Source organism: Lissotriton helveticus, chromosome 8, assembly GCF_964261635.1.
Source record: "Lissotriton helveticus chromosome 8, aLisHel1.1, whole genome shotgun sequence".
Taxonomy (NCBI): domain Eukaryota; kingdom Metazoa; phylum Chordata; class Amphibia; order Caudata; family Salamandridae; genus Lissotriton; species Lissotriton helveticus.
This window is the reverse complement of record NC_136069.1, coordinates 330774863-330799988: the sequence shown is the minus strand read 5'-3', so window position 1 is coordinate 330799988 and position 25126 is coordinate 330774863. Positions and strand designations below refer to the sequence as shown.

Below are 25126 nucleotides of genomic sequence, written 5' to 3'. Positions count from 1 at the left end.
GGAGCTTCGCGCAGCGCTCGTACTTGTGCGCGTGCCAGTTTAGAATCGCCTGCACGCGGCCAGGATTGTCTCCTGGAAAGCAGACACGGCAACAAAAGGTTCTCGGCGGAGACGCGCTTCCGAGCGCTTAGCCGAGACCTTAAAAAGGCAGGAGCCTAAAATGCATTCCACAGACAGAAAAACCTTTTATTTTCAAAGAAACTGTAATAAAAGGCAATTAGCCTATGTAGGCTGCATAAAGAAATAACATCCCTGTACAGAAAATCAGACTGGCACCTTGCCTTTAAGGCCTCAGAGAATCTGAACACTTTGCCTTTAAGGCCTCCAGGGGGAACTCTGCTCCCATCATGCCCCACAGGTGACAGTTAGGTCAGTTCTTTTGTACGGTACAGTAAAACTTGCAGGTATCTGCATATATCAAATCAAAACACACAAATTAAACCATAATGCTACTGCTCGCCCGGGGAGGCGGGAGGGTGCTTCTGACTTTAATGAATATACCCCTGGAAGAGAACTAGGATTACAGGTAAGTAATCCTTCTCTTCCAGGGGATACTCATTAATAGTCTTAAGGACAGAATAGAATAGCAAGCTCATACCCACTAAGAAGCGAGCGAGCAGAAAACAGGAAATAACAACAGCTTTGACACATACCTTAGCTAGAATTAGCAAATAAATTCCGGAGCGATGCCTGCCCAACCTGAGCATCTACCTGTGTGTCTGAATCAAGACAGTAATGGCGAGTAAAGGTATGAACTGAACGCCAGGTAGCTGCCTTACAGATTTCTGCCATAGAAACATTTCTAAGGAGAGCTGTAGTGGAAGCTTTCCCTCTTGCTGAATGAGCCTTCGGTCTTCCTGACAAAGACCTGTTTGACAACTGACACGCTAGGAGAATGCAAGACACAATCCATCTAGATATGGACCTCTTGGAAGCCGCAGAGCCCGTATTAATAGGACCATAGTTAATGAACAAACGGTCAGAGTGTCTCAAAGTCTTTGTTCTGTCCAGAAAAAACTTAAGAACTCTTAAGATCTAAAGAGTGTAGAGCTCTTTCAGGAGGATTGGTAGGATTTGGGAAAAAAGTCGGCAAGGTTATAGTCTGATTAATGTGAAAATCTGACACTACCTTGGGCAAAAAGGCAGGATGCGTCCTGAGTACCACTCTATTAGCATGAACCACAATGAAAGGTTCCTTGCAACACAGAGCCTGGATCTCGCTCACTCTACGAGCAGAAGTAATGGCTACAAGGAACGCTACCTTCCAAGTTAAGTGCTGCAAGGAGGCCTTATGTATAGGTTCAGAAGGAGCACCCATTAACTTAGTTAATACTACATTAAGCTGCCAAGGTGGAGAAGGGGACCTGACTGGTGGATACACCTTTCGCAAACCTTCCAGAAAATCTTTCACTACAGGCATCCTAAAAAAGGAAGTCTGAGTAGGCGATTTCCTGTAGACCGTGATCTCTGCAAGATGGATTTTAATAGAGCTAAACTGAAGACCAGACCTCGCCAAATGTAACAAATAAGGTAGAATCACCTGTTCTTGACCATGTATAGGATCAAGGCCATTGTTCTCACACAACAGAAAAAATTGTTTCCATTTAAAACCATATGATTTCCTTGTAGAAGGTCGCTTCGCCTCCTTAAGGATATGCATACACTCGGGATTCAACTGCAAGTGTCCATACTGGATAACTTCAGGAGCCATGCTGCCAGGCGTAGGGAAGACAGGTTGGGGTGGAACACTCTCCCATTCTGTTTGGACAGAAGATCCGGGTGACAAGCAACCTCCTGTGTGGCACTTCCGACAACTGAAGGAGATCTGGAAACCACCATTGGCGTGGCCACTCAGGGGCAATCAGAGTCATCCTGGACTTGGTTTTGTACATCCTGTTGATTACTGTTGGTATCAATGGGGTCGTAGGAAAAGCGTACAGTAAGTTCTGACACCAGTCTATCAAAAGGGCATTCCCTTGAGATCCGACCTGGGGAAACCTGGACGCGAAGATAGGGCATTTTGCGTTTCACGCGTCTGCGAACAGGTCTATATCTGGAATTCCCCATGCTTGAAAAATACTGTTTGCGACTGCCTCGTTGAGGACCCAATCGTGAGCTTCAACGAAGTCCCTGCTGAGGAAATCCGCCTGCGAGTTGAGGGACCCGGGCAGATGCACCGCTGTTATCGACAAGTCTCTCGCCAGTAGCCAATTCCAGATGGTCTGGGCTTCCATGGACAGAGTCCTGGAACCCCCCTGCTTGTTTAAATAATACATTGTAGTTGTATTGTCTGTTTGCACCAGGAGGGACCGAGACTGGAAAGATGGAAACCGAGACTTGAGAGCCAGATGAACTGCTCTTAGTTCCAGCAGGTTGATGTGATAGCCCTTCTCGGAATCGGACCATAGCTGTGAGAAGGTGGCTCTATATATACTGGGCAATAAGGCAGTACAGTGTGTATAGAGTCCACAAACCCCAAAGGTTTAACAGAGGTTGAAGTCAGAACTGACCTTACTCTCCAAAGTGGTAGCTTGGTCGAGCAGTAAGGCAGTACCAGAGGACAGTGTAAAGCATTTGTTGTACACACTCAGTCAGCAAAAGGTTTCACGCACTCAAGAACTGAACTCCAGGCCAATTGTTATTATATCCTTAGATATAGTTGTTTTATTTTTAGAACCAACAGTTATAAAAATATACTTTGAGATACGAGTACTCTCAGGTAAATACTTTGCAGAGGAGCAATAAGTTTGTACACACAATAATCACAGGTAAGCTAATGGCAAATACAGTTTTGAAACACACTCTAGCATTGAGCTCAATGGGTTTTCATAGGAAAGTATAGTTGATTACTTTATGTATTTTTTGGTAGTTCCAGGACTAGATCTTGGATTCAGTCCTGGGGTCTAAGCTGAAACCAGATTAGCAAAAACATTTTAGTTACAGTGATTATTTTTCCTGAATATGAAGCGGTTTTAAAAGTTTTCACTTAGAAACTTTGAGGTGATTCTCACAATTTTATTCAATGGGAGGAAATTCAGGTTAAAGGTAAAGTATGATTGCGTTACTTTTGTAACCCAGCACTAGTCTCCTAAGGCCAGCACTGGGGGCTTAACTCAAAACAGGTAGGTAATTGCGCTTCAGTATGTCGTACGATTTTTAAAGAATATTAGCAATTTTCAAAAGTAGACACTTAAAAGAAATTCCATAGAAAAGCAGACAATGGGTTCCTATGGAGAAAATACAGGTGACTAGTAAACCCGCTAGGGATTACTTTTGCGGGTCAGTACTGGGCTGAAAGGTACAGTACTGGCTTCTCTCCTGATCACAGGTGAGTATTTTCGAATTCGGACTTTGGCTTTTTTTATAGGAATATTTTCAGTTTTCAAAACTTCACACTTAGTAAATTTTGTAGTCAAAAGTGGGTCAATGTTATCCAATGGCAGGTAAGTGAATTACCGGTTTCCAGGTGAGCGCTTGGTTGGTGAAGTTAAGGTTCTGGGCATAGACTCAGGGGTCCCCCAGGGTCAGGAGAGTACAGTTAGTTCAGTCCCAGGGGCGGCCGGGTGGATAGGTAGGTAGGCCCAATGTTATTCAATGAGGGCAAGGGGCCTTCGGTTGGTGGCTGCTGGCTAGCAGGCCACGCGGCTCTGGGAGCTGGGCTCCTGGTCACTTGCTCTGGGCAAGGGGGGGAAGTAGGATAGGGCAAAGAGGTCAGAGGCACTCGGGCGGCTGGGTGCAGGGTGCTTTTGAGCCGTCGGGCGCTCAATGTTATCCAATGAGGATCTTGAAAAAGGAACAAAGGCTGCAGGCTCGGGGACGGTGACTCTCCAGGAGCGACCAGCACTTCGAGAGGTAAGTTGGGATGCTGGAACACAGGTTGGTACCCCAAAGGGAGGCACAGGGGGCTGTAGGGCGTCGGGGTGTCTTCGGGTGCAGGAAAAGCTTACCCTCGGCCGGTCGCGGTTGGGGTGGCCCCTGGTTCGGAGTCTGCAGGCGTCGGCTGGTTCGTCGAGGAGGGTCTTTGGGCACTGGACTTTGGGTCCCAGTCGCCGGGGGGACGTCCTCGTGGTCTTGGTTCGGGTTGGCCTGGCCCGGCTGGTGCTGAGTGGGCTGGTCCGGAGCTTCCTGGTGGGCACCAGGTGGGTTGTTGCAGCAGAGCCTCTGCTGATGGGAGTCCCAATCGACGAGAGGGTAAAGGCAGGTAGGTCCTCTGGGTGTCCCAAGGTTGCTGTCCGTGGAGGTCGCCGGGTTTAGGCAGGAGCAGGTTCCAGGATCAACAGGCTGGTAGGGCTGGGGCCAAGTCAGTTGTTGTTGTTCTGTTAGCAGCTGCACAGCGGGTCTTCTTCTCGATCTTCTTTCTTCTTTTTGATATCGGGATCTAAGGAAGGTAGGTTCAGGGAGCCCCTAAATACTGAATTTAGGGGCGTTACAGGTAGGGCAAGGGCAGGGACCAATGGGTCCCTGTCCTGGGGCGAGTACACCCCCTAGCCTGCTCCTCTTCAGTGGGAGGGGGGGGAGGAGCCTAGCTGGGATTTGGCAGGACTCCCCATCTACAAGATGGCCGGGGTCCGGGGTCTTGCTTCTCCTCGCCTCCTCCAGCTGAGGGGTGGAGTTGGCACAGGTTGGCACCCCCCCCCCTTCCTGACGTAGTTTTTCCCGACAGTCTTCCCGCCAGGGTGGGGGTAGGCCTGGTGGGGGGCTGGTTGAGGGTACAGCAAATGGTCTGGAGAAGGTCTCAGAGGCAGTATGCCTTTGAAGCTTCCCCTGTCCATCCTGGGGGAGGAGACCTATCACCTCGCCCAGGATGTGCATTGTTGCAGGCCAAGGAGAGCGGGGGGCTCTCCACCCAGGGGTCCAGCAACATGTCTGCTGTGTGGCAGCCTCTACAGCCACTCAGCCCAGACGGGGATTGTCGGTTCGGGTTTTGGAGGGCATCTCTAAGATGCCCTCTCGTGCATTTTACATTAAATCCCACACTGGCATCAGTGCGGGTTTAATGTGCTGAGAAGTTTGGTACCAAACTTGTCAGTCTTCAGTGTAGCCATTATGGTGCTGTGGAGTTCGTAATAACGACCTCCCAGCACCATATACTCTTAAATGGCATCACTGCACTTACAGGTCCCAGGGATGGCCCTGGGTACTGTAGGGGCACAGGGCTAATGCCCCGGTGCCCTCACCTCTGGCATAGGGCACCCAGCTAGAGGGGTGACTGAAGTATGCCAGGTCAGTGGGTTCTGTGGACATGGCACATAGAGATGTGTGCCATGTCGACTCTTGCTTTAGTTCTGTACTTAGGCACTCAGCCTGCAAAGGCAGTGTGTTGGTGCCAGGGTATAGGGTCCCTGAGGGTGGCACAATAAGCGCTGCAGCCCTCAGAGGTCTTCTCTGGTCACCATGCCCTGGGTACCTAGGGTACCATTTACTAGGGGTGGACAGGTGGCCAGATATGCCAATTGGGTGTTTTGTTTCAGCATAGCTTTTCTTTGTAGGGAAGGAACACAGGCCCTGGGTACCTGGTTGGCAGGGACCCAGGGCACACTCAGACAAAGTACATCAGCAGTTCAGAAAAAAAAGGTGGGGGCATACCAAGGCAAGAAAGATGGCCCTTTCTCACAATAGCCCTTGTACTTGCAGAGGGCCCATATGAGCACCCCAACCCTGGAGTGAGGCGTCCGTGATCAGAGTCTGAGTAGGGGGAATCTTGATGAAATGGCACTCCTTGCATTAAGTGGGACCTCTTCATCCACCACCGGATGGAGTCTTTGGCAGACTGATGGAGTATTCGATCCTCCCAGCACCCCGTCCTCTGTCTCCACTGATCCTCTAAACACTGTTGCAGAGGACGTATGTGCAATCTTGCGTTTGGAACTATGAAGATGCACAACGCCATCGAACCCAGAAGAGAGGATACTTGGCGTACAGTCGGGAACGTGGTTTGAACAAGAAGCTGACATTTTGTCCTGATTGATAACCACCTCTCCTCCGATGGGACACACGTTTTCTTTTCCTGTGTCCAAAAGAGCTCCCAGATAGTGGATTTGCTGGGTTGGGTTCATTATCGATTTCTTGAAATTGACCTGAAGACCCAATTTGTGAATGAGGTGAAGGCATCTTGAAGGATGAACTTCCAGAAGAGATGGGGACGAACTTTTCCGGAGCCAGTTGTCTAAGTAGGGATATATGAAAATCCTCTGTCTCCGAAGGAAGTCAGCTACCACCGCCATACACTTCAAAAATGTTAGTGGAGTTGACTTTAGTCCTAACTGAAGTACTGCATACTGGTAGTGATGAACAGACACTTGAAATCCGAGAAATTTGTGATGCCTCTTTGAGATTGGAACATGAAAATATGCATCCTTCAGGTCGATGGAACACATCCAGTCCCCCTGATGTAACTGAGGAAATATTTGATGGAGCGCTAACATCCAAAATTTCTCCCTTCGAATAAATCTGTTCAACAAACTTAAATCCAGTATAAGTCTGAATTCTGCATCGGGACCTTTCTTTCTCACCAAGAAGAAGCGGGAGTACAGACCTTGGTTTCTCTGTGAAAAAGGAACTTCCTCTATGGCTTTTTTGCACAAAAGGATGTTTACTTCTTTTTGTAGGAGCTTTGGACTTTAATGAAAAACTCCTTGGACGTATGGCCGGAGGAGGTGATTTGAATTTGAGGAGATAACCATTTTGGATTATGCCGATGACCCATCTGTCCTTTGTCAATTTTCTCCACTCGTGCAAGTATAGAGCAACGCTTCCTCCTACCGGAATGGAACACAGCTGTGGAGGAAGTTCTTTCTCATTGCTTCTGAGGTTGTTTCGCCGCAGAGGACTGCTGTCTATTTCCTCCTCTACCTCGCCCAAGCCTGCACTGTTGAAACTGCGACCTCTGCTGAGACTGCCCCTGGTTTTGTGACGACCAGTTGGATGTTTGCCCACGTTGTTGAAACGACCTCTTGTCGTAGGGGCGAAAAAGAAGTCAGAACTCCTTCTCTAGGCCAACCGCCTTTAGTGTATCAAGCTCCGCTTTCATTTTGGCCATCTCATCATCCGCATTAGATCCAAATAATGTTGACCCATTGAATGGCAGATTAACTATTTTCCTTTGGGCATCTGGCTTAAGGCCCACCTTCTCCCACAATCTCAAGGAAATCCTCTGATCTTCCTTAGGTAGCTTCCCCGCAAATCTAGACAGAGTCCCATAAGAGATGATCATAGCGACCCAGCAAAGCCACAGCACTGGCCACTCATGACTGATCCAGCTGTGTTACACATCCTCCGCCCCAAGGAATCCATGTTTTTACTGTGTTTGACTGGCGGAGCAGAAGAGACAGATGTAGCCGAGTGGGCCTACCTGGCCGCCGCCACTATTAGAGAATCAGGAGGTGGATCTGTACGCAGGAAAAGAGGATCCTGATCCGGTGCTTTATACTTTTTTACAATTCTTAAAGGACCGGAGCCCAACATAGCTGGCGTCAAGAAGGTCTTCGTTGCTGGTTCCAACAAACCAGGCACCAACGGAAGAAGAGGTCTAGCAGACGACTTATGATGTAGCGTTTCAAAGTTGACAGAAGACTTCACAGGTGGCACTCCCATCGTTATACTGAATTTGCTAGCCCCACTGCATAATACCTCATTGAAAGTTCCCAGATCATCCACTGGAGATATCCTGGAAGGTGGTGTTGATGAGATCGTGGGCGAATAGTCTCTGTAAGACGATCTCGATGAAGAGGAAGAGGCAGGAGATCTATGCCTTCTCCTAGGAGTAGGAGACCGATGAGACCTACTGCGCTCCCTAGAATGCGAACGCCTCCGAACCGGAGATCTAGATCTTCTTGGAGAAACGCCAGCTGGTGTCCTTGAAGCTGCCAAAGTAAGAGGCCAGTCATTAGGCCCTGGCAGCATCTTGCAATGGCGTATGCTTTCCAGCCATCTAGGAGACATGTTCACAGGAGGTGTTCTACGCACCGGAGAGCACTCCGGGGTAACCTGCACAATCTGAATTCCTATTGAGGAAGAACAAGCTGAAGAAGAACTTCGAATAGACTACAGAGATCTTTAAGGAGCCTCTCTGAGAACCAATTGCCTGTCCCTTGATGTTGAATTCCTCGACGTCGATCCAGAATGTGCCACAATAGAGGATTCTTTATGCGGAGAGGCTCTGATTACTTAAGACCTGTCCACAGATGTCCTCGACATCAGGTCTTTCGACGTAGACCTTGGAGGGTTAGCCAAAGCCCTCGACGCCGACCCCGAGAGGCCGATCCAGAGTGTCTCAACGCCGACCGTGAGACAGGTGGCGGAGACCTCGACGTCTACTTCATCTACGTCAACAGAGCCCTGTCAAGCCTCGAGCCCGAGGCATGTCTCAACGCCGACCCATGTCTCAACGGCAATCATGATCATCATCTTTTTTTCAGGTCTCGACGTCGTAGCTCTATCTCTCGACATCGATCTCGCTTTCTGAGGTTGGGGCAGCTGCGCGCTTTACAAAATACTCAAATAAATAAATAAATTTCTCTCTCGACGTCGATCTCACTTTCTCTCTTGACGTCGATCGTCTCACTCTTGACGTCGTCCTCACAGCAATCGTCACCAAACGCCTCGACGTCGACAAGCTTCTCGACAGCGACCTCGGCGCCGACTTGTGCCTTAGCGGCGATAACTTAGACGTCGATGTACTTCTTTCCACTGGTCTCGACGTCGAACTCACTTTTTTCAACGTCGACGCTTCCTGATGTCGTTTTTTCTTGCTTTTACCTTCAGGAGAAGCGGACCTTCAACGTTTTGACGGAGGGGGGTCTCCAGATGACAACTCACTTCTTGCCCCCTTTTCATGCTGCCTTTCCCTCTCCAGAAGTCCCAAAAGTCGAATCTTCTCTCTTTCCTTTAAAGATCTTCTGGAAAGCTTGAGGCAATGAGAAATTTTTTCCAAATCATGTGTGGAAGGTAGACAAACCACACAAACAGAATGGGGATCTGTTTTTGACATCTTCTTCCCACAGGAAGGACATTTGTAGAATAAAGGTGGCATAACTGACCAAAAAATTCTAGAAGAATTAGTCAGAAAAGTAGAATATTACCACCAGCAACAAATACTGTCAAATAAGACAGGAAAAAAGCAAATTCTGACTGAAAACCAATCAAATTCAGCAGAGCTCAAGTTCCAGGTTCCTCAAAGAACAAGCCGGAAAAAAGAACTGACTTAACTGTCACCGGTGGGGCATGATGGGAGCAGAGTTCCCCCTGGAGGCCTTAAAGGCAAAGTGTCCAGATTTTCAGAGGCCTTATAGGCGAGGTGCCAGTCTGATTTTCTGTACAGGGATGTTATTTCTTTATGCAGCCTACATAGGCTAATTGCCTTTTATTACAGTTTCATTGATGAAAATAAAAGGTTTTTCTGTCTGTGGAATGCATTTTAGGCTCCTGCCTTTTTCTTGCATGGTTTTCTATGGTTTATTTTCATTCTGCAGAAAATATGTAATTATGGCTTTATTAGTATATAGGTTATGGTTGGGCTGCATATTATTAGTGTATACATGTATATGTGTATATGTGTATAATTTGTTTAGTACCAAGTACTCTTATTACATATTTACACATATATATGTATTTTGTTATATGTTCCGGGTTCCCGCTCATGGGCGGAGATTATTCAGTGCTTAGGACTATTACTGAGTATCGACACCTCTTATTGTTAGGACTCACCTTAACAAAACGAGAAATTGCACAGGCGTGGAAAGCGACAAGGGCCCCATCGGTAGCAGTCTGGAAAAATGGTTTTGATTTTTGCATGGGCATGGAGCAGCCTATTTTTGTGGCGGGGGATGTCCACGCAAGCATTATAACATCTGGAACAGGTGGGCAGAATATCGGGGGCTGTGGCTTGACCATCCTGTGGCAGATGAGCAGTTACTGCCGGGTTAGGGGGGAGACTGCAGGCGAATACAAAGGAATGTGCCGAAGGAGTTGTAAGGTGGACCGTGAGTGCTTTATGGCATATGGTTATTCTGTATAACTGTGGTTATTGAACTGTGGACTTGAGTGACCTTGAGTGTTCGGGGGGGGGGGGGGGGGGGGGGAGTTGGGGGTTTTCTATATGCTATTGTTTTTGGGGCAGAAATTCCTGGGGAACTGAAAGACTTTGAACCGAACAGTCAAGGGCAAACATGACTTTGCTGTAACGATTGTGCAGTTGCCTCTGGGCTACAGGGTGCTGCTTGATATGTGCTACTTGACTAATAAAATGTGTTTCCCCCCCCCCCACAAAAAAAATCATCATCGACATTGACATAGTCGTCGAAGTCGTCTTCGACACCATCGTTGGCGTCATCACCGTCAAAGTTATCAGCATTGTCGATGAAGTCATTGTCGACGATGTCGTCGGCGAAGCTCTCGACAACTGGCACCTTGACGGAGCTGAAATTGAAACTGGATGAATCTTGGATGTCGACGTACCTGAGGAAGTCGTCTTTGGAAGGATTTTCTTCTCCCCTTTTGTTTCATGAGGTGCACTTGAAGGTTTTTTGAAAATGTTCTGCTTTTTAGATGGTGAAGAGGCATTAGAAGGGCCTTGGCTTGACTTCTTAGCAGATAAAACCTCAGGAACAAGTCCCTCCCTCTCCTTTGCACCTTGGTCAGGAGATTGTTTGGGACTAAGCTTTTTAGACCTATCAGAGGTCTTTTGAGAGGGCTTAGCAGGGGGTTCAGTGGACATAGAAGGGGAAGATCCACCCCTTTTTGTAGACCTCGAAGATGTTGCGGAGGAGGAATCTTCACTGTCACTAGAAATTACCTCTTTTCGTGACTTCATCTTCTGTAATCAAGTCAGAAGTCTTCCTTTCCGGTCTCTTAGAGTCTTGGTAGAGAAGGTCCTGCAGAGAGGGGGGCAGAGCTTGCCTGCGTCAATGGCGGTCGCATGAGCGCTTAGCTCCGCCGATTCACCCACATAATCCTTCAAAAATCCTGGTTATTTCGGCGACTACTGCCTGGCGACGACGGCTCATCGCCCACAGACTTCATCGACCCCTCCGACGCCTGGATGGAGTGAAGCACGGCACCTCCGGAGCGCAAAAAGACGATCCTGCAAGGCGAGACGGAAGGCCCCTAAGCCGCGGCCTCGCGCCACATTGCTCCCGGTGTGCGTAACGCGACATGCAGCGCGCGCTGCACCTTATGCCCGGTGGCGCCGGAGGTCGGACACGCGGACCCAGCGAACGAGACCGGGACAGCGAGCAGCTACGGAGGGGAGAGCCGGGCGCCACAGTGGCCGGTACCTGGTTCGTGCACTGGCCATTCCTGAACGTTGAGGCCTCATTCTGAAGCAGTGTGCGGACGACACGCGGCGGCTCGGGGGACCAGGCCTGGCCGGACAAGAGATCGTGGGGCCCACCCTACCACGCGCGTGGAGTGCTGATCACGCCCCCCGGGGCCAAGACACAACTCCTGACCTTACCGCGTCGCTGGGGACGGATTAGTGCTGGGGCACACGTGCTTTTTGCCAGGCACGCTGATCCCGCCGGCGGAAAGCCATCTCCCCCACAGGGACACAGCACCTTGCTTCCCCTAACGGTCTGCTGGGCCGGTAAGAACGCCTGCTCCGTGGGAGCGTATCCTATCGCAACCGGAGTGTGCCTGTGGCGACCTGGACCAGGATACAACCGAACAGTGGTGCAACAGTCGGTCACACTTCGGCAGAAATCGCACCGAGAAGGCCGCAGAGACCATCTCACCCCCGGGACAGCTCGACGAGCAGCGGCCTGGCGGCACGTCAACGCTAGGAGATGGGTAAGGGCGATAAGACGCAATCCAAATTGCCCTTCGAACAGCGGCGCAATAGAGCCCAAGACGCTGGGGAGCCGGACACTAACCAGCCCACTGCGACACAAGAAGGCTCGTTCTACTCTGACATTAATGAGCTGCTGGTCTCTATGGAGAAAGGCCTACAAGACAGCATGGCATCTATCGGAACGAAGATAGACGCGCTCACTTACCGCATGGACAGAATGTCGGAGAGGTTCGATAAACATGCGGAGCGCCTTGACATGTCCGAAAGACGAATCACGGAGGTCGAGGAGGGGCAAATGGAACTTGACAAACACCGCAAGCACATGGCGAAGCTGCTGCAGGTAATCCAGGACAAATCGGAAGATCTGGAGGCCCGCTCCAGGAGGTCCAACATTCGAATTACGTGAGTTCCGGAGACGACCCAAACGGGCAAAACTGAGCTATTCGTTGAAAAACTACTAACCACCTTGTTGGGGGAAAACACATTCTCACCTATGTTCATTGTGGAGCGGGCGCACCGCACGCTGGGCCCCAGACCACGCTCGGGAGCCTCACCTAGGCCCATTATCGCCAAGCTCCTGTACTATAGAGACAGAGACGTGGCATTACGAGCGGCCAGAGAGAAGGGCCAGCTACAGTTCGAGGGATCAAACATCTCCCTATATCCGGACTTCACCGCTAGGGTGCAGGAAGAGCGGTGCCGTTTTGCCCCGTACAAACAGCAGCTGTGGGATCTGGAGCTGGCCTATGCGATGTTGTACCCGGCGTAGTTGAGGATAAATCGATGAGGCCATTCCCACATCTTTACGGACCCTACAGAACTTCAAAAGGCGCTGAAGACATGGTCGAAGGAAACGCAGAACAGTCCCAGGTCACAATTGGAAGAACAGGACCCCACTAGCGGGCTAGATGAACAAGAATGACCGTACAGTGTCCCCGATTCCCTCCCGGGGAACCCCGGCCGGCGGCGCACGGCTGAGCGGCGGTCGGCTGACGACACTGACCATCTCCCTCCCGGAGGTTGAGGACTTCGGCGACGGAGTGTCCTGTGGGCACTTCTTGAATGACTGCTGTCTCCAAGACATGGTGAGAATGTTCCAAGTCTTTATCCTACACTCCTACTATTAAGACTCTTAATCCGATTACATCTATTAACTAGTGGTTGATATGGAACTGTTCCCTCATCGTTGCAATTGCATTGGGGTTGCTGGATGATGGGTGGTGGTGGGTCCCAGCCCAGGCAGTGTCTACTGTTTCCCACATTCAGATATCCAGACATGAACAGCCGATGACCGTCAAGAAAGGGGTGATGAGGCGGGGAACCGGACTGCAGAACTTGTTTGTTACCAATGTTACCTGATCTAATTTTGGTGACCTCCGCCCTCATGCTAACAGCACATCAGGTTCCAGTTGGGACCTATGGGGGATGTTCGGGGAGTTGGGGTGGGGGGGATCAATGCAGTCTGGGCCAAGTTGGGGTTGGTCTGCTGTGGGAGGGGGGAGCTAAGAATCTAGGGTTGTTTTGTTTTATTTCTCTGTGCCCTGCCTCACGGAACTTATGGTGCATGATGCGTCCGCCTGCTTGCCTGCAATGCTGCCTGCTCCATGTAGCTGAATGCGATATTAGGAATTGTACAATGTCCTCATGGCTGTAGTAGGTGGTGAAAGAGCCAATGTGAGGCCCAAACTGTTGAATATCCTCACATGGAATATTAGAGGGCTCAATGATCACAGGAAGCTCAGGAAGGTGTTATGCTATCTTAAACGCCACAATACAGATATTGCACTCCTACAAGCGACGCACCTCCCACTCACGAGCAATATGCTGCATACTAGACGTCTAGCGGGGCATATAGCGGCAGCTGGGTTCACCACGCATGCACGGGGGGTCATTACTTGGGTAAACCCGGCATCGAGAATTCAGCTGCAGGCCCTGAGTGTTGATGCAGAAGGGAGGTACATCATAGCGTCCTGCAAAGGGAGGGGGAGGGATCTATTAGTTGTTAACACATACGGCCCCAACTACGACTCCCCGGATTTCTTTGATGCCCTAGCCAGTTAAATTGCTCGATACGACAATTCACACATAATATGGGGTGGGGACTTCAATTTGACGCTTAACCCAGACATAGACAGGTCATCGGGACCCCCCCGTCGGCCATCCGCAGCTGCACAGTCGCTCACGGCAAAATTAGTGATGCTAGATATGGTTGATGTGTGGAGGAGCAGAAATGTTGGGAGGGGCGGTTTTACACACTACTCCGCATTTCACAATATACACACTAGGATAGACTACTGGTTTGTCACGGCGGGACTTAACTGTGCCATTGAGAATTGCACGGTCCTCCCGCGCGCACTCTCAGACCACTCCCCCATTCTGCTCTCTTTAGATACCACAGTGAAGGGACACACGCCCTTCACGTGGCGCTTCCCGCCTTACTCCCTGTTGGATCCGCTCTTCCGCAGCGAATTGGCAGAGGCTATCGAAGTGTTCTTTGAGAAAAATGTTGGATCCGTAGAGGACTTCCAGATAGTTTGGGAAACATTTAAAGTGTATATCAGAGGTATAGCGATGTCCAAGCACTCCAGTGTCCTAAAGTCCATTAGGGCCACCTTGGCTGACCTTAAGCTACGACTGCAAACGTTAGAAGCACAAAGTAGGGCTAGCCCAGATGACGCTACAGAGGGTGAAATTAGGCGCCTTCTGGTGGAATACCACGAAGCCGCAGACAGAGAGGTAAAACATTTGGGCAAATATGCCACGGCCCGGACCTACGGCGAGGGGGAGAGGCCGGGCTCCGTACTGGCGAACATCATCAAAGGCCAGAGGAGAAGGACGCTAATCCCAGAAGTGCAAACCCCGGACGGAGATAGGGTGACAGACGAGACGAGTATCGCCGCGGCCTTCAGAGACTACTACTCGGAGCTATATTCCTCCAAAAGCGGCGACATGTCAGCCGACATTTTGGATTATCTGGAGCATATACGACTCCCGTTTCTCTCAAACTCCGAGAGGGAGTTCCTGATGTGCCCTATACAGATGGACGAAATCAGGGATACGCTGGCCTCCATGAGATCAGGCAGTGCGCCAGGCATTGACGGACTATCGGTCGAATTCTATAAAGCGTTCCAGGAACAACTACTGCCGCACATCCGCACCCTTCTCGAGGATATCAGTGAGCAGGGCACTATGCCCAGTACAATGAGAGGCGATGATAGTAACGATTCTGAAGCCGGGTAAGCCACATGACGATTGCAGCTCATACCGCCCAATCTCGTTGCTGAACGTTGACACCAAGCTCTACGCCAAGGTGCTAGCGAATAGACTGGCGCTGCTGGCTCCCGACCTAGTGGCCCCGGAGCAGGCGGGTTTTATCCCATCCAGAAACCTGACCTACAACATTAGGACGGTGCTGGGGACCATCCAACATGTAAAGCAGGACACACCAGCGGTAGCGCTCTTTTTGGACATGGAGAAGGCATTCGACTCCGTCGAGTGGCCATTCCTGTTGCAGGTGCTACGCCGTATGGGACTTGGTGAGCCCTTCATCCAGATGATTGGCGCGCTCTATGATGGCCCCTCGGCGAGGGTCCGTGTCGGTAATGCGATCTCCAGCCCTCTTTACATAGGACAGGGCACCCGTCAGGGTTGCCCTTTATCCCCTCTTTTATACGCAATTGCCGCAGAACCTCTGGCTTGTGCACTCAGGGAGTATCACAGCCACGAGGGGATTAGATTCCCCACGTATAAAATTGTGGTGTCTATGTATGCAGACGACACGTTGCTGTATGCCCATGACCCCGCTACCACGCTTCCCCCCCCCCTCCTGAGGGAGGTGGTTCGGTTTGGTGCACTTTCGGGCTCAAAGTTAACTGGGCGAAATCGGTGGTGCTACCGCTCACCCCGGTGACCACACGGGTGGAGATGGAGTACCCTGTACAGTGGACGGAAGACCCGATAAGATATTTGGGGTTCCAGATCCACACGGATCCGGACCAACTGATTAGCCAGAACTACGGGAGGGCGGTCAGTAAGCTAGAGGACGATATCGAGATATGGTGCAAACTACCCCTTACGCTGCTGGGCCGCATAGCCATAATGAAAATGATAGTGCTACCGCGATTTTAGTTCCTTTTCAACGCGTTGCCCATTGTGCTCTCCAAGGCCTTCTTCCACCGCTTGAACAGCCTGATGATAAAACTGGCATGGGCGGGGAAGCAACCGAGAGTCAAATGGACAACGCTTATCCTCCCATACAACTTGGGGGGGATTGGCGGCGCCAGATCTGGAAATATACTACAGGGTGGCCCAGGCGTCACACCTACACACCTGGGTCCACGGAGACAAGCTTATCCCACACGTCAGGATGGAACGGTTATTCGCCCATCCACTTCCTCTCCCGGCAACGGTCTGCCAACCGCAAGATCGTCGGACGGGAATACTGGATTCCATCTCATCTACCAATCACGCTTGGCACTCACTCCTCTTCCGTCAAGGAGGGGCGTTGATTTATTCGCCGGAGATGCCGATAGAGTGGATGCGGTGGCTTCCACCGATGATGGACAAAGCAGTCACACAGGAACTAAACAAACTGGGGTTGAGCAAGGCAGGTGACCTGTTCCAGGATGGCGCCGCCAAAACCTGGGACCAAACCCGGGGGGATGGTGTTGATCCTTCGCTACTCCAGAGATTCCACTTCCATAGAACTCGGAGTGCCCTCTCGGAACTTCTGGGCCCAGATATGGCGGAGCCGCCAGACGTCCCAGAATTATCGTATGTCATTACACACAAAGACCCCAAAAAACTGTTGACTAATCTCTACAACACAGCTAGGTCCCATGCGGAACACCAGCTCATGAAGGCTCGCCTGGAGTGGCAGAGCGACCTAGGTATCACGCTGGACGACGCGACGTGGCGCTATTGCTGCGAAAACACAAAGCGCATCTCCCTTAATGGGAAACACCGGCTCATACATTTTAAATTCCTCCAAAGGGTGTATTACACCCCAGCACGGCTCCACCGATATGGACTGCGTCCGGAGGCTCACTGTGAGCGTTGCCGGGCGGCGGACGCTGACTTCCTGCACCTGTCTTGGGGTGCCCGGGGGTACAGAAGTTTTGGCGTGAAATATTTGCAGAGATGAGCAAAATACTCGAGGTAGACTTGGAAGTCGACCCGGGAATAGCACTCATAGGTAGCTCAAGGAAGCTCCCGGTGGCGATCCGCAGACTTACTGACATGGGGATGCTAATGGCCAGGAGAGTAGTAGCTCAATGTTGGATGCGAGGCCCCCTGCCGACTAAGGCCAGATGGGCCCGGGACATGCTGTACAGTAGCACACAGGCGGAGTCGTACAGTGAACTGCTGCCCCAAAAAGCCGCCCAAAAAACTTCTGGGCCCTGTACAATACATACATGCAGGGACAGCAAGCTGACTATGCGAGTTCCACGGACGACTCTTTACACAAATTGACGAAAGACACTCTGTGTGACACTGCCCAGGTCCCTGGCGTAGGCGAGGTGTGAGGTGGGCGGGGCTAGACGAGCTGGCAGGGGGGGTGGAGGTGATGACTGAAGCGAGGGGTGCACCTGCGGGGGTCTACTAGAAACGTGACACACCTCACGAGGTTACCTCTAAATGCTGCCCGGACGATAGGAAGGGGGACCAGACCTCCATCAGGGCTTAGCTATCAACGACCTTCCAGACTTAAGCAGAGGTGGAGCCGGGAGCGGGGAGGGCTATTGCAGACGGGGCAACGTGATGCGGGGCGGGGAATTTCTTTGAGGCTTTGGGCAAGGGTAAGGGGGTGGGTAGTTTAATGGGGGGGAGTTCTGTGTTATATGAGAGAGAAAAAAAAAAGTTAAACTGCACACGAATATCGGCTGTTAGTACTAATGAACAATCCTAGATTCTGTGACCGCTGGTACTATTTCACGCCGCCAGACCCCCGGGTTGTTGGCCACCAGGCTGTGTAAAAGGTGAAGTGCGGTGTACTGTAATACCTGAGACGCGGCCGGCCCAGGGGGGTTGTAGGCCAAGAGCTGTGTTCATTGAAATTACCATCTTTGTGCAATAAATAAAATTTAAAAAAAAATAAAAAAAAATAAAAGAGAAGGTCCTGCAGATTTTACAATCAGTGGCCTTTTGATCCGGGTATAAGCAATAAATGCAGTCCTTATGTTTATCTTCAATATAAAGCCTTTTCTTTGAACAGGTAGCACAGACCTTGAATAAAGCTTTCTTCTCTGACATCCTGAAGAGAGATTAGATGTAGAAAACCAAAGTTGAAGTGAAAACTGAGCAGAGCTCAGTGGAGGCTCCCTTAGCACAACGTGCGGTAGAAAATCTGAGAGACTGAGGCTCTCTCAGGAGGGTGGCTAATCTGATTGGTTGTTGCAAGTTTTTGGTCTCTGTTAGACCTGTCAGCCCTAGGGGGGGCTTTCCCTGTGATTTTTTGCCCTTGCCTCATTTTTCCACCTACTTTTTGTTGGCCCTTAGGTCTTCGGGCACCTTTTCATAGCTAATCTGTGTCAGGGTGCAGGTGCTTTCTACTTCCAACATGGCTGCCGCTGGCCCCTGCTACAGCAGCGTGGTCTTTTAGTGTAGCACCCTAGATGCCAGCAGCAGGCTGGATCCCCATACAATGTTGCAATACCAGCCACCCAGCCCCTGTCCATAGGTAGAGTGGGGAAGCTCCTGGAACCTTCCAGAAGAAAGGCGGAGCTGATTTTTGCAGCCTTAGAGAGTGGTCACCTGACCTGGGCATATATAAGCAAGGGAGGGAACTTTTTCTAGTCAGTTGGGGCATCACTGGCCTGGGGAACCCACGCAGGAGTTTTAGGCGGGAGGGCCTAGATAGGAACCTATGCTACTGGGAGTGACAGGATTTAGGTGCTGCCTCTTAAGCTGGGTGAGGTGTCCTAGACTAGCCCCCTGATCTGGCCCAGCGCAGGGAACCCCAGGGACCATCTGCAGTGACTGAAGAGAAACTCTTCAAGCCTTCAACTAAACCCCCCCCCCCCCTCTCCTCAGCAACTTCAAGTAACCAGCATCCAAGGGCGCAGAACCATCCAAGCGCCAAGAAATCTACTTTTCTTTGATCAGAGACAGCTGGGGTGACCAACCAGGTACTGGACTGTGCTGCCCTGCGCGCTCACTGCCCTCATCTAGGATTCCCTGTCCTGCCTGCTTCCCCTCTGACTGGAATGCTCTGAACTTGTCTTGCCTGCATTCCCTGTTAAATCCCTTGGGAAGCGCTGCAACCTGTTCCCCTCATCAGCGCTTTAAACTGTGCCTCTGAAAAGCGCTGTGAAGTAATTGACGCTGTGAAGTGAGAAGCGCTGCCCGCTGTCACCGCGCTGTGTCCTGAAGCGCTAATTACCAGGCCAACTCACCGCTGCGGCCCGGAGCAGTTCGCGCCCTACTGAGGCGCCTGAAGAGACACCCCCCCCCCCCCCACCCTGGGGATCGCGGCTCCAGTGCCGCGCGTGCCACATTCCCGGGACGCTCCCTGCCTTCTGCCGTCATTGCCGTCACTACGCGGTGCCCAGAGCCCCAGCGGAGCCAGCGCCGTTATCATGTCCCCCTCGGCAGCCCCCGTGTGACAGGGGTGGGCCACCGCACCGAGCTCACCAGGCCGCGCTAGGCCCGAAGTCAGCCTCCCCTCATCACGTGACGGGGGACGCGAGCCGCGTCATCGGCCGCGCCCCCGCCTGATCCACGCAGCGATTGGCTGCCGTCCCCGTGCCTCTGCCTTCACTCGGGGAAGCCCAGGCTCGTCGCGGAGGGGGCCGTGGAGCCTGGGAGCCCCCTCCGGTTTGCCCCCACACCAGGGATCCGCCTTGCCCCAGCACCGGTGCCTGCATCTTCCCCTGAGCACCGCGCTGGGCCGAGTGAGGCCTACGGGAGAATTGGAACCCCTCTCCTTCGCCTGGTGACTGCGCAAGGGCCCCGGAGGGCCGAAAGTACAAGGTAACCCCCGGGGAGGAGGGCGGTAGGCCGGGTAAGGCCCGAGGTCGCCCCTCCCCCGGGGTGAACTGTGACTGGGCCCCGTTGCCCCCCCCCCTGAATGTGCCTCGAGAGTTTGGAGGCTTGGGGGTCAGACACTTACCCTTATGTTGAATTGCCATATTGCCAGTTTCCGGCCTGTAAGGCTTCTGTTTATACCATATTTACAAGCCTGCCAATGGAAGGATGACCTTTTCCCTGTACTGAATTTCTTGCAGGGGTGGGCTTCTATAGGTCCTGAAGGGATCAAACTGCGACATTTATTGATTCATTCTAATGGTATTCTGATGATCAGATTCTGGGTCGCAAAACGATCTGTATTCACAAGAAGAAAAGCTTGTGGTTGGTTACTACAGGCTGTGTTCTTTAAAGTTCTCCGTTGTACTGAAAGTACTTGCTGAAATGTTTCATCACTTTCTATGAAGTGCAATTTAGAAAGCGTCCATGAGAGGTTTAATGTGGTACTGTAATGCCATGCTATGGTCGCTTCTTGCAGGATCCTCCAGGTTTATGAAAGTACCCTCTTTGCCTGCCGAAGAGTATGGTGCGACAGGCGGTGTTATTTAATGTTTCACTGCTTAGATGAGCTGGTTATTATTTTAATGATAAGTCTTACTGCAACTGCCTGATGAAATGCTTAAATTAAATGCTAATGATTTGCTGATGCTTTATCTGCTCTGATCTAAAGCCTATATAAAAGATCTTGATTTTCAAACACAACTACTGGTGTGGTCTCCATTATTGCGTCCCACTTCGTGTCTCATTGGATGTGTGTGGTAGGTAGCTGCTTTACACGCAAGCCCCTGGCTGCCTTCCTGCTCGAGCCATGCTACCCCCCTGGAGAACTGGTGGTCCCAGTTCTTACAGTCTCTTTTACAAAAAGAGGTGGATATGCTACAATATGAGATGAGGCCTAGGCCTTACTTTCTCCTTTGTACATACTGGTATTGTATTTTCTATTTACCAAGGCTCACAAGCTGACGACGGGGAATGATACAAAGCATGGGATTCTATGAAAGTTCCAATACAATTACACTACTGATTTTGTACATTTACCCCAATTTTGGGCATCATCCGATTTCACTTAGAGTTTAATTCCAAAGCAACATTGTGATATTAGGAAAATTCAAAATTCCTGCGATCTAAAGAGTTTCTACAATGCGATGTTGGTATAAAATAACTCTCACACGTTAAATGTTTAGTAGTGATTTGAGCGAGAAAACAAACTAGGGTTTGAACCAAAATAGAATCATTATGGTTTCAAATCCTTAACTGACAATTCTTCTCTACAAACACTGCAAATGTTTTCACTGTAGCTCTACAAGGATCAAATGACATGTACCCAGATAGGTAAATTTTTGTGCAAAACAATACATTTAAAAACAAGGGGAGCATGATTTTAGCCCATGGAGAACAAATGCACAATCAGTTTATATGGGTTTGTCTAAAACAAAGCACTTATAAAAAATATGTAAATCATTATAGAAATGGAAACAGTAATTTCAAACACATAGCATAGAAAACATATCTTTCAAGCATGCATACTATACCTTGAGGGGTTAGATGTGAATTATTTGCTTGAGTGGCAAGATGATTTTCAAGCTCCTCAATTTGCTGCCTGTATTGTTGTAACTGCACTTCAAACTGCTCTACCAATGTTCTAAAGTAACTGGACAGACACAAAAAGAAAAACATTAAACAAATCACACACTTTGTTTGCCTTCCACTCCCAATTCTGCATCTTTCACCCCAGAGGCAAGTGTTCAAGGATTGAGACAAAATCCCCACAGATTACAAGACAAGATGCAAATTATAACTTACTCAGCTGGGGCTGTATTTTCATGTTGAAGACCTGGGGGTGTTTTCTGTGTCCGGACAGCTATTTCAGCATTTTTTAGTTCCTAAAAAGAAGACATTTGTAACTGAAGACAAAAGGCTATTTGTTTAATTTTTAAAACAAATAAGATAATTGTAATGCTGGATCATCAGTTTCCTTGGGTAAGTTGGTCAATGTGTTGGACAAAAAGGAAGTAACAGTCCTCCAAGCTGAAACATCTGGATTAAATAACCTAAAAGCAAATACTGGTTTATACTGCCTGCATTAAACCCTGCCTCACTAAACCCTGCCGTGAGGCAGGGTGGCACCACACCTCAGTTACCTTAAAGTTGACTGTATTAGTCACCGTTCATTTCTAATGACCAACTCATGAACTTACCACCACTTAGTGGCAGGTATGAAAACTGCATCTGAAAGATTTAATCTGCCAAATGTTCCTTTCACAAATCCAACCAGTGATAGAGTAAGAAAGTAATTTACCAGTAACACTTGTATACGATCATGGGTATTCTCATTTAATATATAAAGGCTGAATATACTCACCTATGCTAGTTTCCTAAAAATATCCCAATCGAGAGGAAACAACTACTCTATGGCACTATAAAATGTTCTCTTTTGGAAAAGAAGAGAAAACACCACAAATGGTGTTAAATGTACACCAGTCAACACTGCAAAGGCATTTTTATGTTCCCCTTTTCACCTCTTAAGTGTTGAATGTTCACCCCAAGTGAAGAGTCTTTTTCTTTTGTATTTGGGGCTATTCATGTTTAAGTTTTGATAAAAAAAAGTTATCACTAAAGATATTCAGGCCAAATTTGTCTCCTTTTTCCCCACTTGTGGGTGATTGTAAAGTTGCCCAGGATTTGTGATGTACACTAGAGCAATTTGAAAAATAATTGACAAAATAAGGAAAATGCTACTTACCCAGTATGTATCGGTTCTTGGAATGTAGAGCTGTAGAGTCACATGCTATGCATAGCCTGGTATCTGGTTTAGGGTCGGGATGTTTTCACTTGGTTTTGGTTAGAAGAAGTCTTTTCCAGTCACGAGGTAGGTGACTCCTCCTTTCGGTGATAGTGCGCATGGGCATCGACTCCATTGTTAGATTGTTTGCCGCAGAGGGTGATAATGGAGTTAGTAAGAATAGTAAGTGATGTCCATGTATATATGTATCTAAGTAAGATGCAACTGCAGCAGGTATAGGTTCTCACAGGGAGGCGGGTGGGCGCATATGAATCTACAGCTCTACATGCAAAGAACAGATGCATACGGGGTAAGTGCATTTTCTGTTCGAGGCATGTGAGCTGTAGATCACATCCTGTGTATAGACTATAAAGCAGTTATCTCCCAAAGCGGTGGCTAACCGATAGCTGTTGCAGTTGTCTGAAATAGTGTATGTAAAACTGCTTGGCCCACACTAGCTTGCTGTCTTGCTAACACATCTACACACTAGCGTTTTGTGAATGTGTGAGGTGTAGACCATTTTGCAGCTTTGCAGATATCGTCTATGGGTATATTTCCTAAGAAGGCCATAGAAGCCCCTAGTTTGCGTGTGGAGTGTGCTACTGGGGGAATTATTAGTGTTCTTTTCGCTTTTGCATAGCATATTTGAATGCACTTGACTATCCACCTTGCAATGCCTCTTTTTGATATAGGATTGCCTTTATGTGGTGGAGCAAAAGCAACAAATAGTGGTTTTGTTTTGCGGAAAGGTTTCGTCCTTTCTATAAAGAATTGCTCTTTCAATTCTCAAGTGTGTAACGCACGTTCTGCCACAGAATCTGGTTGAGGGAAGAACACAGTCAACTCAACAGATTGGTTGGTATGAAAGTCAGAAATTACCTTTGGTAGAAATTTAGGGTCGGTCTGGAAAACCACTTTGTTTTGGTGTTATTTGTAAGAATGGTTCTTCTATGGTTAGTGCCAGAAGCTCACCCACTTTCCTCAGATGTGATAGCTATGAGGAAAGCTACCTTCCAAGAGAGAAATTGTATTTCACATCTATGCAATGGCTCAAAGGGTGGACCCATTGGACTGGTGAGGACAATGTTGAGATTCCACACTGGAGAAGGTGGAAGTCTTGGAGGAATGATTCTTTTAAGTTCCTCCATAAATGCTTTAATGACAGGCACGCTAAAAAGAGACAGATGTTGTCTGTTCAGTAGATATGCAGCTATTGCAGCAAGATGTCAGAATGGAAGAGTACGCTAAATTAGAACACTGCAGATGTAGTAAATAGCAAATTACATTTTGAACAGAAGCGTCCAGTGGATCCATCCGATTATTATTGCAGTATATCACAAATCGCTTCCACTTTGCTGCATAGCATGCCCTTGTGTTAGGACGTCTAGCCTCTTTGATAATATTCATGCAGTTTGGCCGAAGACTAAGGGAGCCAAATTCTAAGATTTCAGGTGCCAGATCACAAGGTTGAGATGACTGGGTTTTGGAGGTCTTATCTCTCCATGGCTCTGAGTGAGAAGATTGGGAGTGAGGTGTAGTTTTTGGTGAAGAACTATTGAGAGCTCCAACAGGGTTGTGAATCAGGGTTGTCAGGCCCATGAGGGAGCAACTAGGATTAATGTCAGGGACGCCTGTCTGAGCTTCAGAACCATTAATGGAATGAGTGGGAGAGGCGGAAAAGCGTAGGCAAATATCCCTAACTATTCATCCATAGTGCATTGCCCTTGGACAATGGGTGGCGATGTTTGAATGCGAAGCTTGGGCATTTTGCGTTTAGGATTGTGGCGAACATATCTGTGTCCGGAATACCCCACCTTTGGAAGAATGGGAGGAGAACTTGAAGGTGGAGTTCCCATTCGTGGATCTGTTGACTTTGACGACTGAGCAGATCTGCAACCCGGTTGTTTACTCCTGGGAGGTGTTCTGCAAGGAGAAATATTTTGTGACGTTTGGCCCATCTCCAGATGGTCTGTGCTAGTTGTGACAGCTGGAGAGATGCCCCCCCTGGTTTGTATGTAGTACATTGCTGTTATGTTGTCGGTACAAAACAGGAGAGCTTTGCCTACTAGATGAACTTGAAACACTTTAAGCGCTAGAAAATTCACTAGCAGCTCTAGATGACTTATGTGAAGCTGCTTTTGCTGCAGGCTCCATATGCCATGAATTGAATGCGTCTGGAGATGATCTCCCTTCCCAATCAGTGAGCGATGCATTTGCTGTTAGCACTATCTGCAGAACCGGGTCTATGAAGGGCCGCCCTTTTGAAAGTTTTTGTGTATTCCACCACTGCAGAGAGCGATGGGTGCGACCGTCCACCAACACTAGATCTGATAAGAAACCCTGAGCCTGGTTCCACTGACGTGATAAGCACTCCTGAAGGGAACGCATCTTGAGTCTTGCGCAAGGGACTATTAGAATACAAGATGCCATCATCCCTAGTAACTGCATGAACACTCGAGCTGGCAATGAGCGTTGAGGCTGAAAGTGACAGAGTAAAGTTTGCATGTTGCGGATTCTGGCCGGATTGTGGTAGG

At 49.3% G+C, this 25126-nt stretch overlaps 1 protein-coding gene across 2 annotated transcripts in view; it reads right to left on the bottom strand.

Moving 5' to 3' along the window:
* NUP58 (nucleoporin 58) overlaps positions 1 to 25126 on the bottom strand; it is a 429593-nt gene that overhangs the window by 189484 nt on the left and 214983 nt on the right. For both annotated transcript variants that reach the window (XM_078657110.1, XM_078657109.1), the window contains exons 10-11: positions 21614 to 21693; positions 21343 to 21461 (exon numbers count right to left, since the gene is read on the bottom strand). In XM_078657110.1, coding sequence (XP_078513236.1) covers positions 21343 to 21461; positions 21614 to 21693 — 199 coding nt within the window. The remainder of the gene's footprint in view (positions 1 to 21342; positions 21462 to 21613; positions 21694 to 25126) is intronic.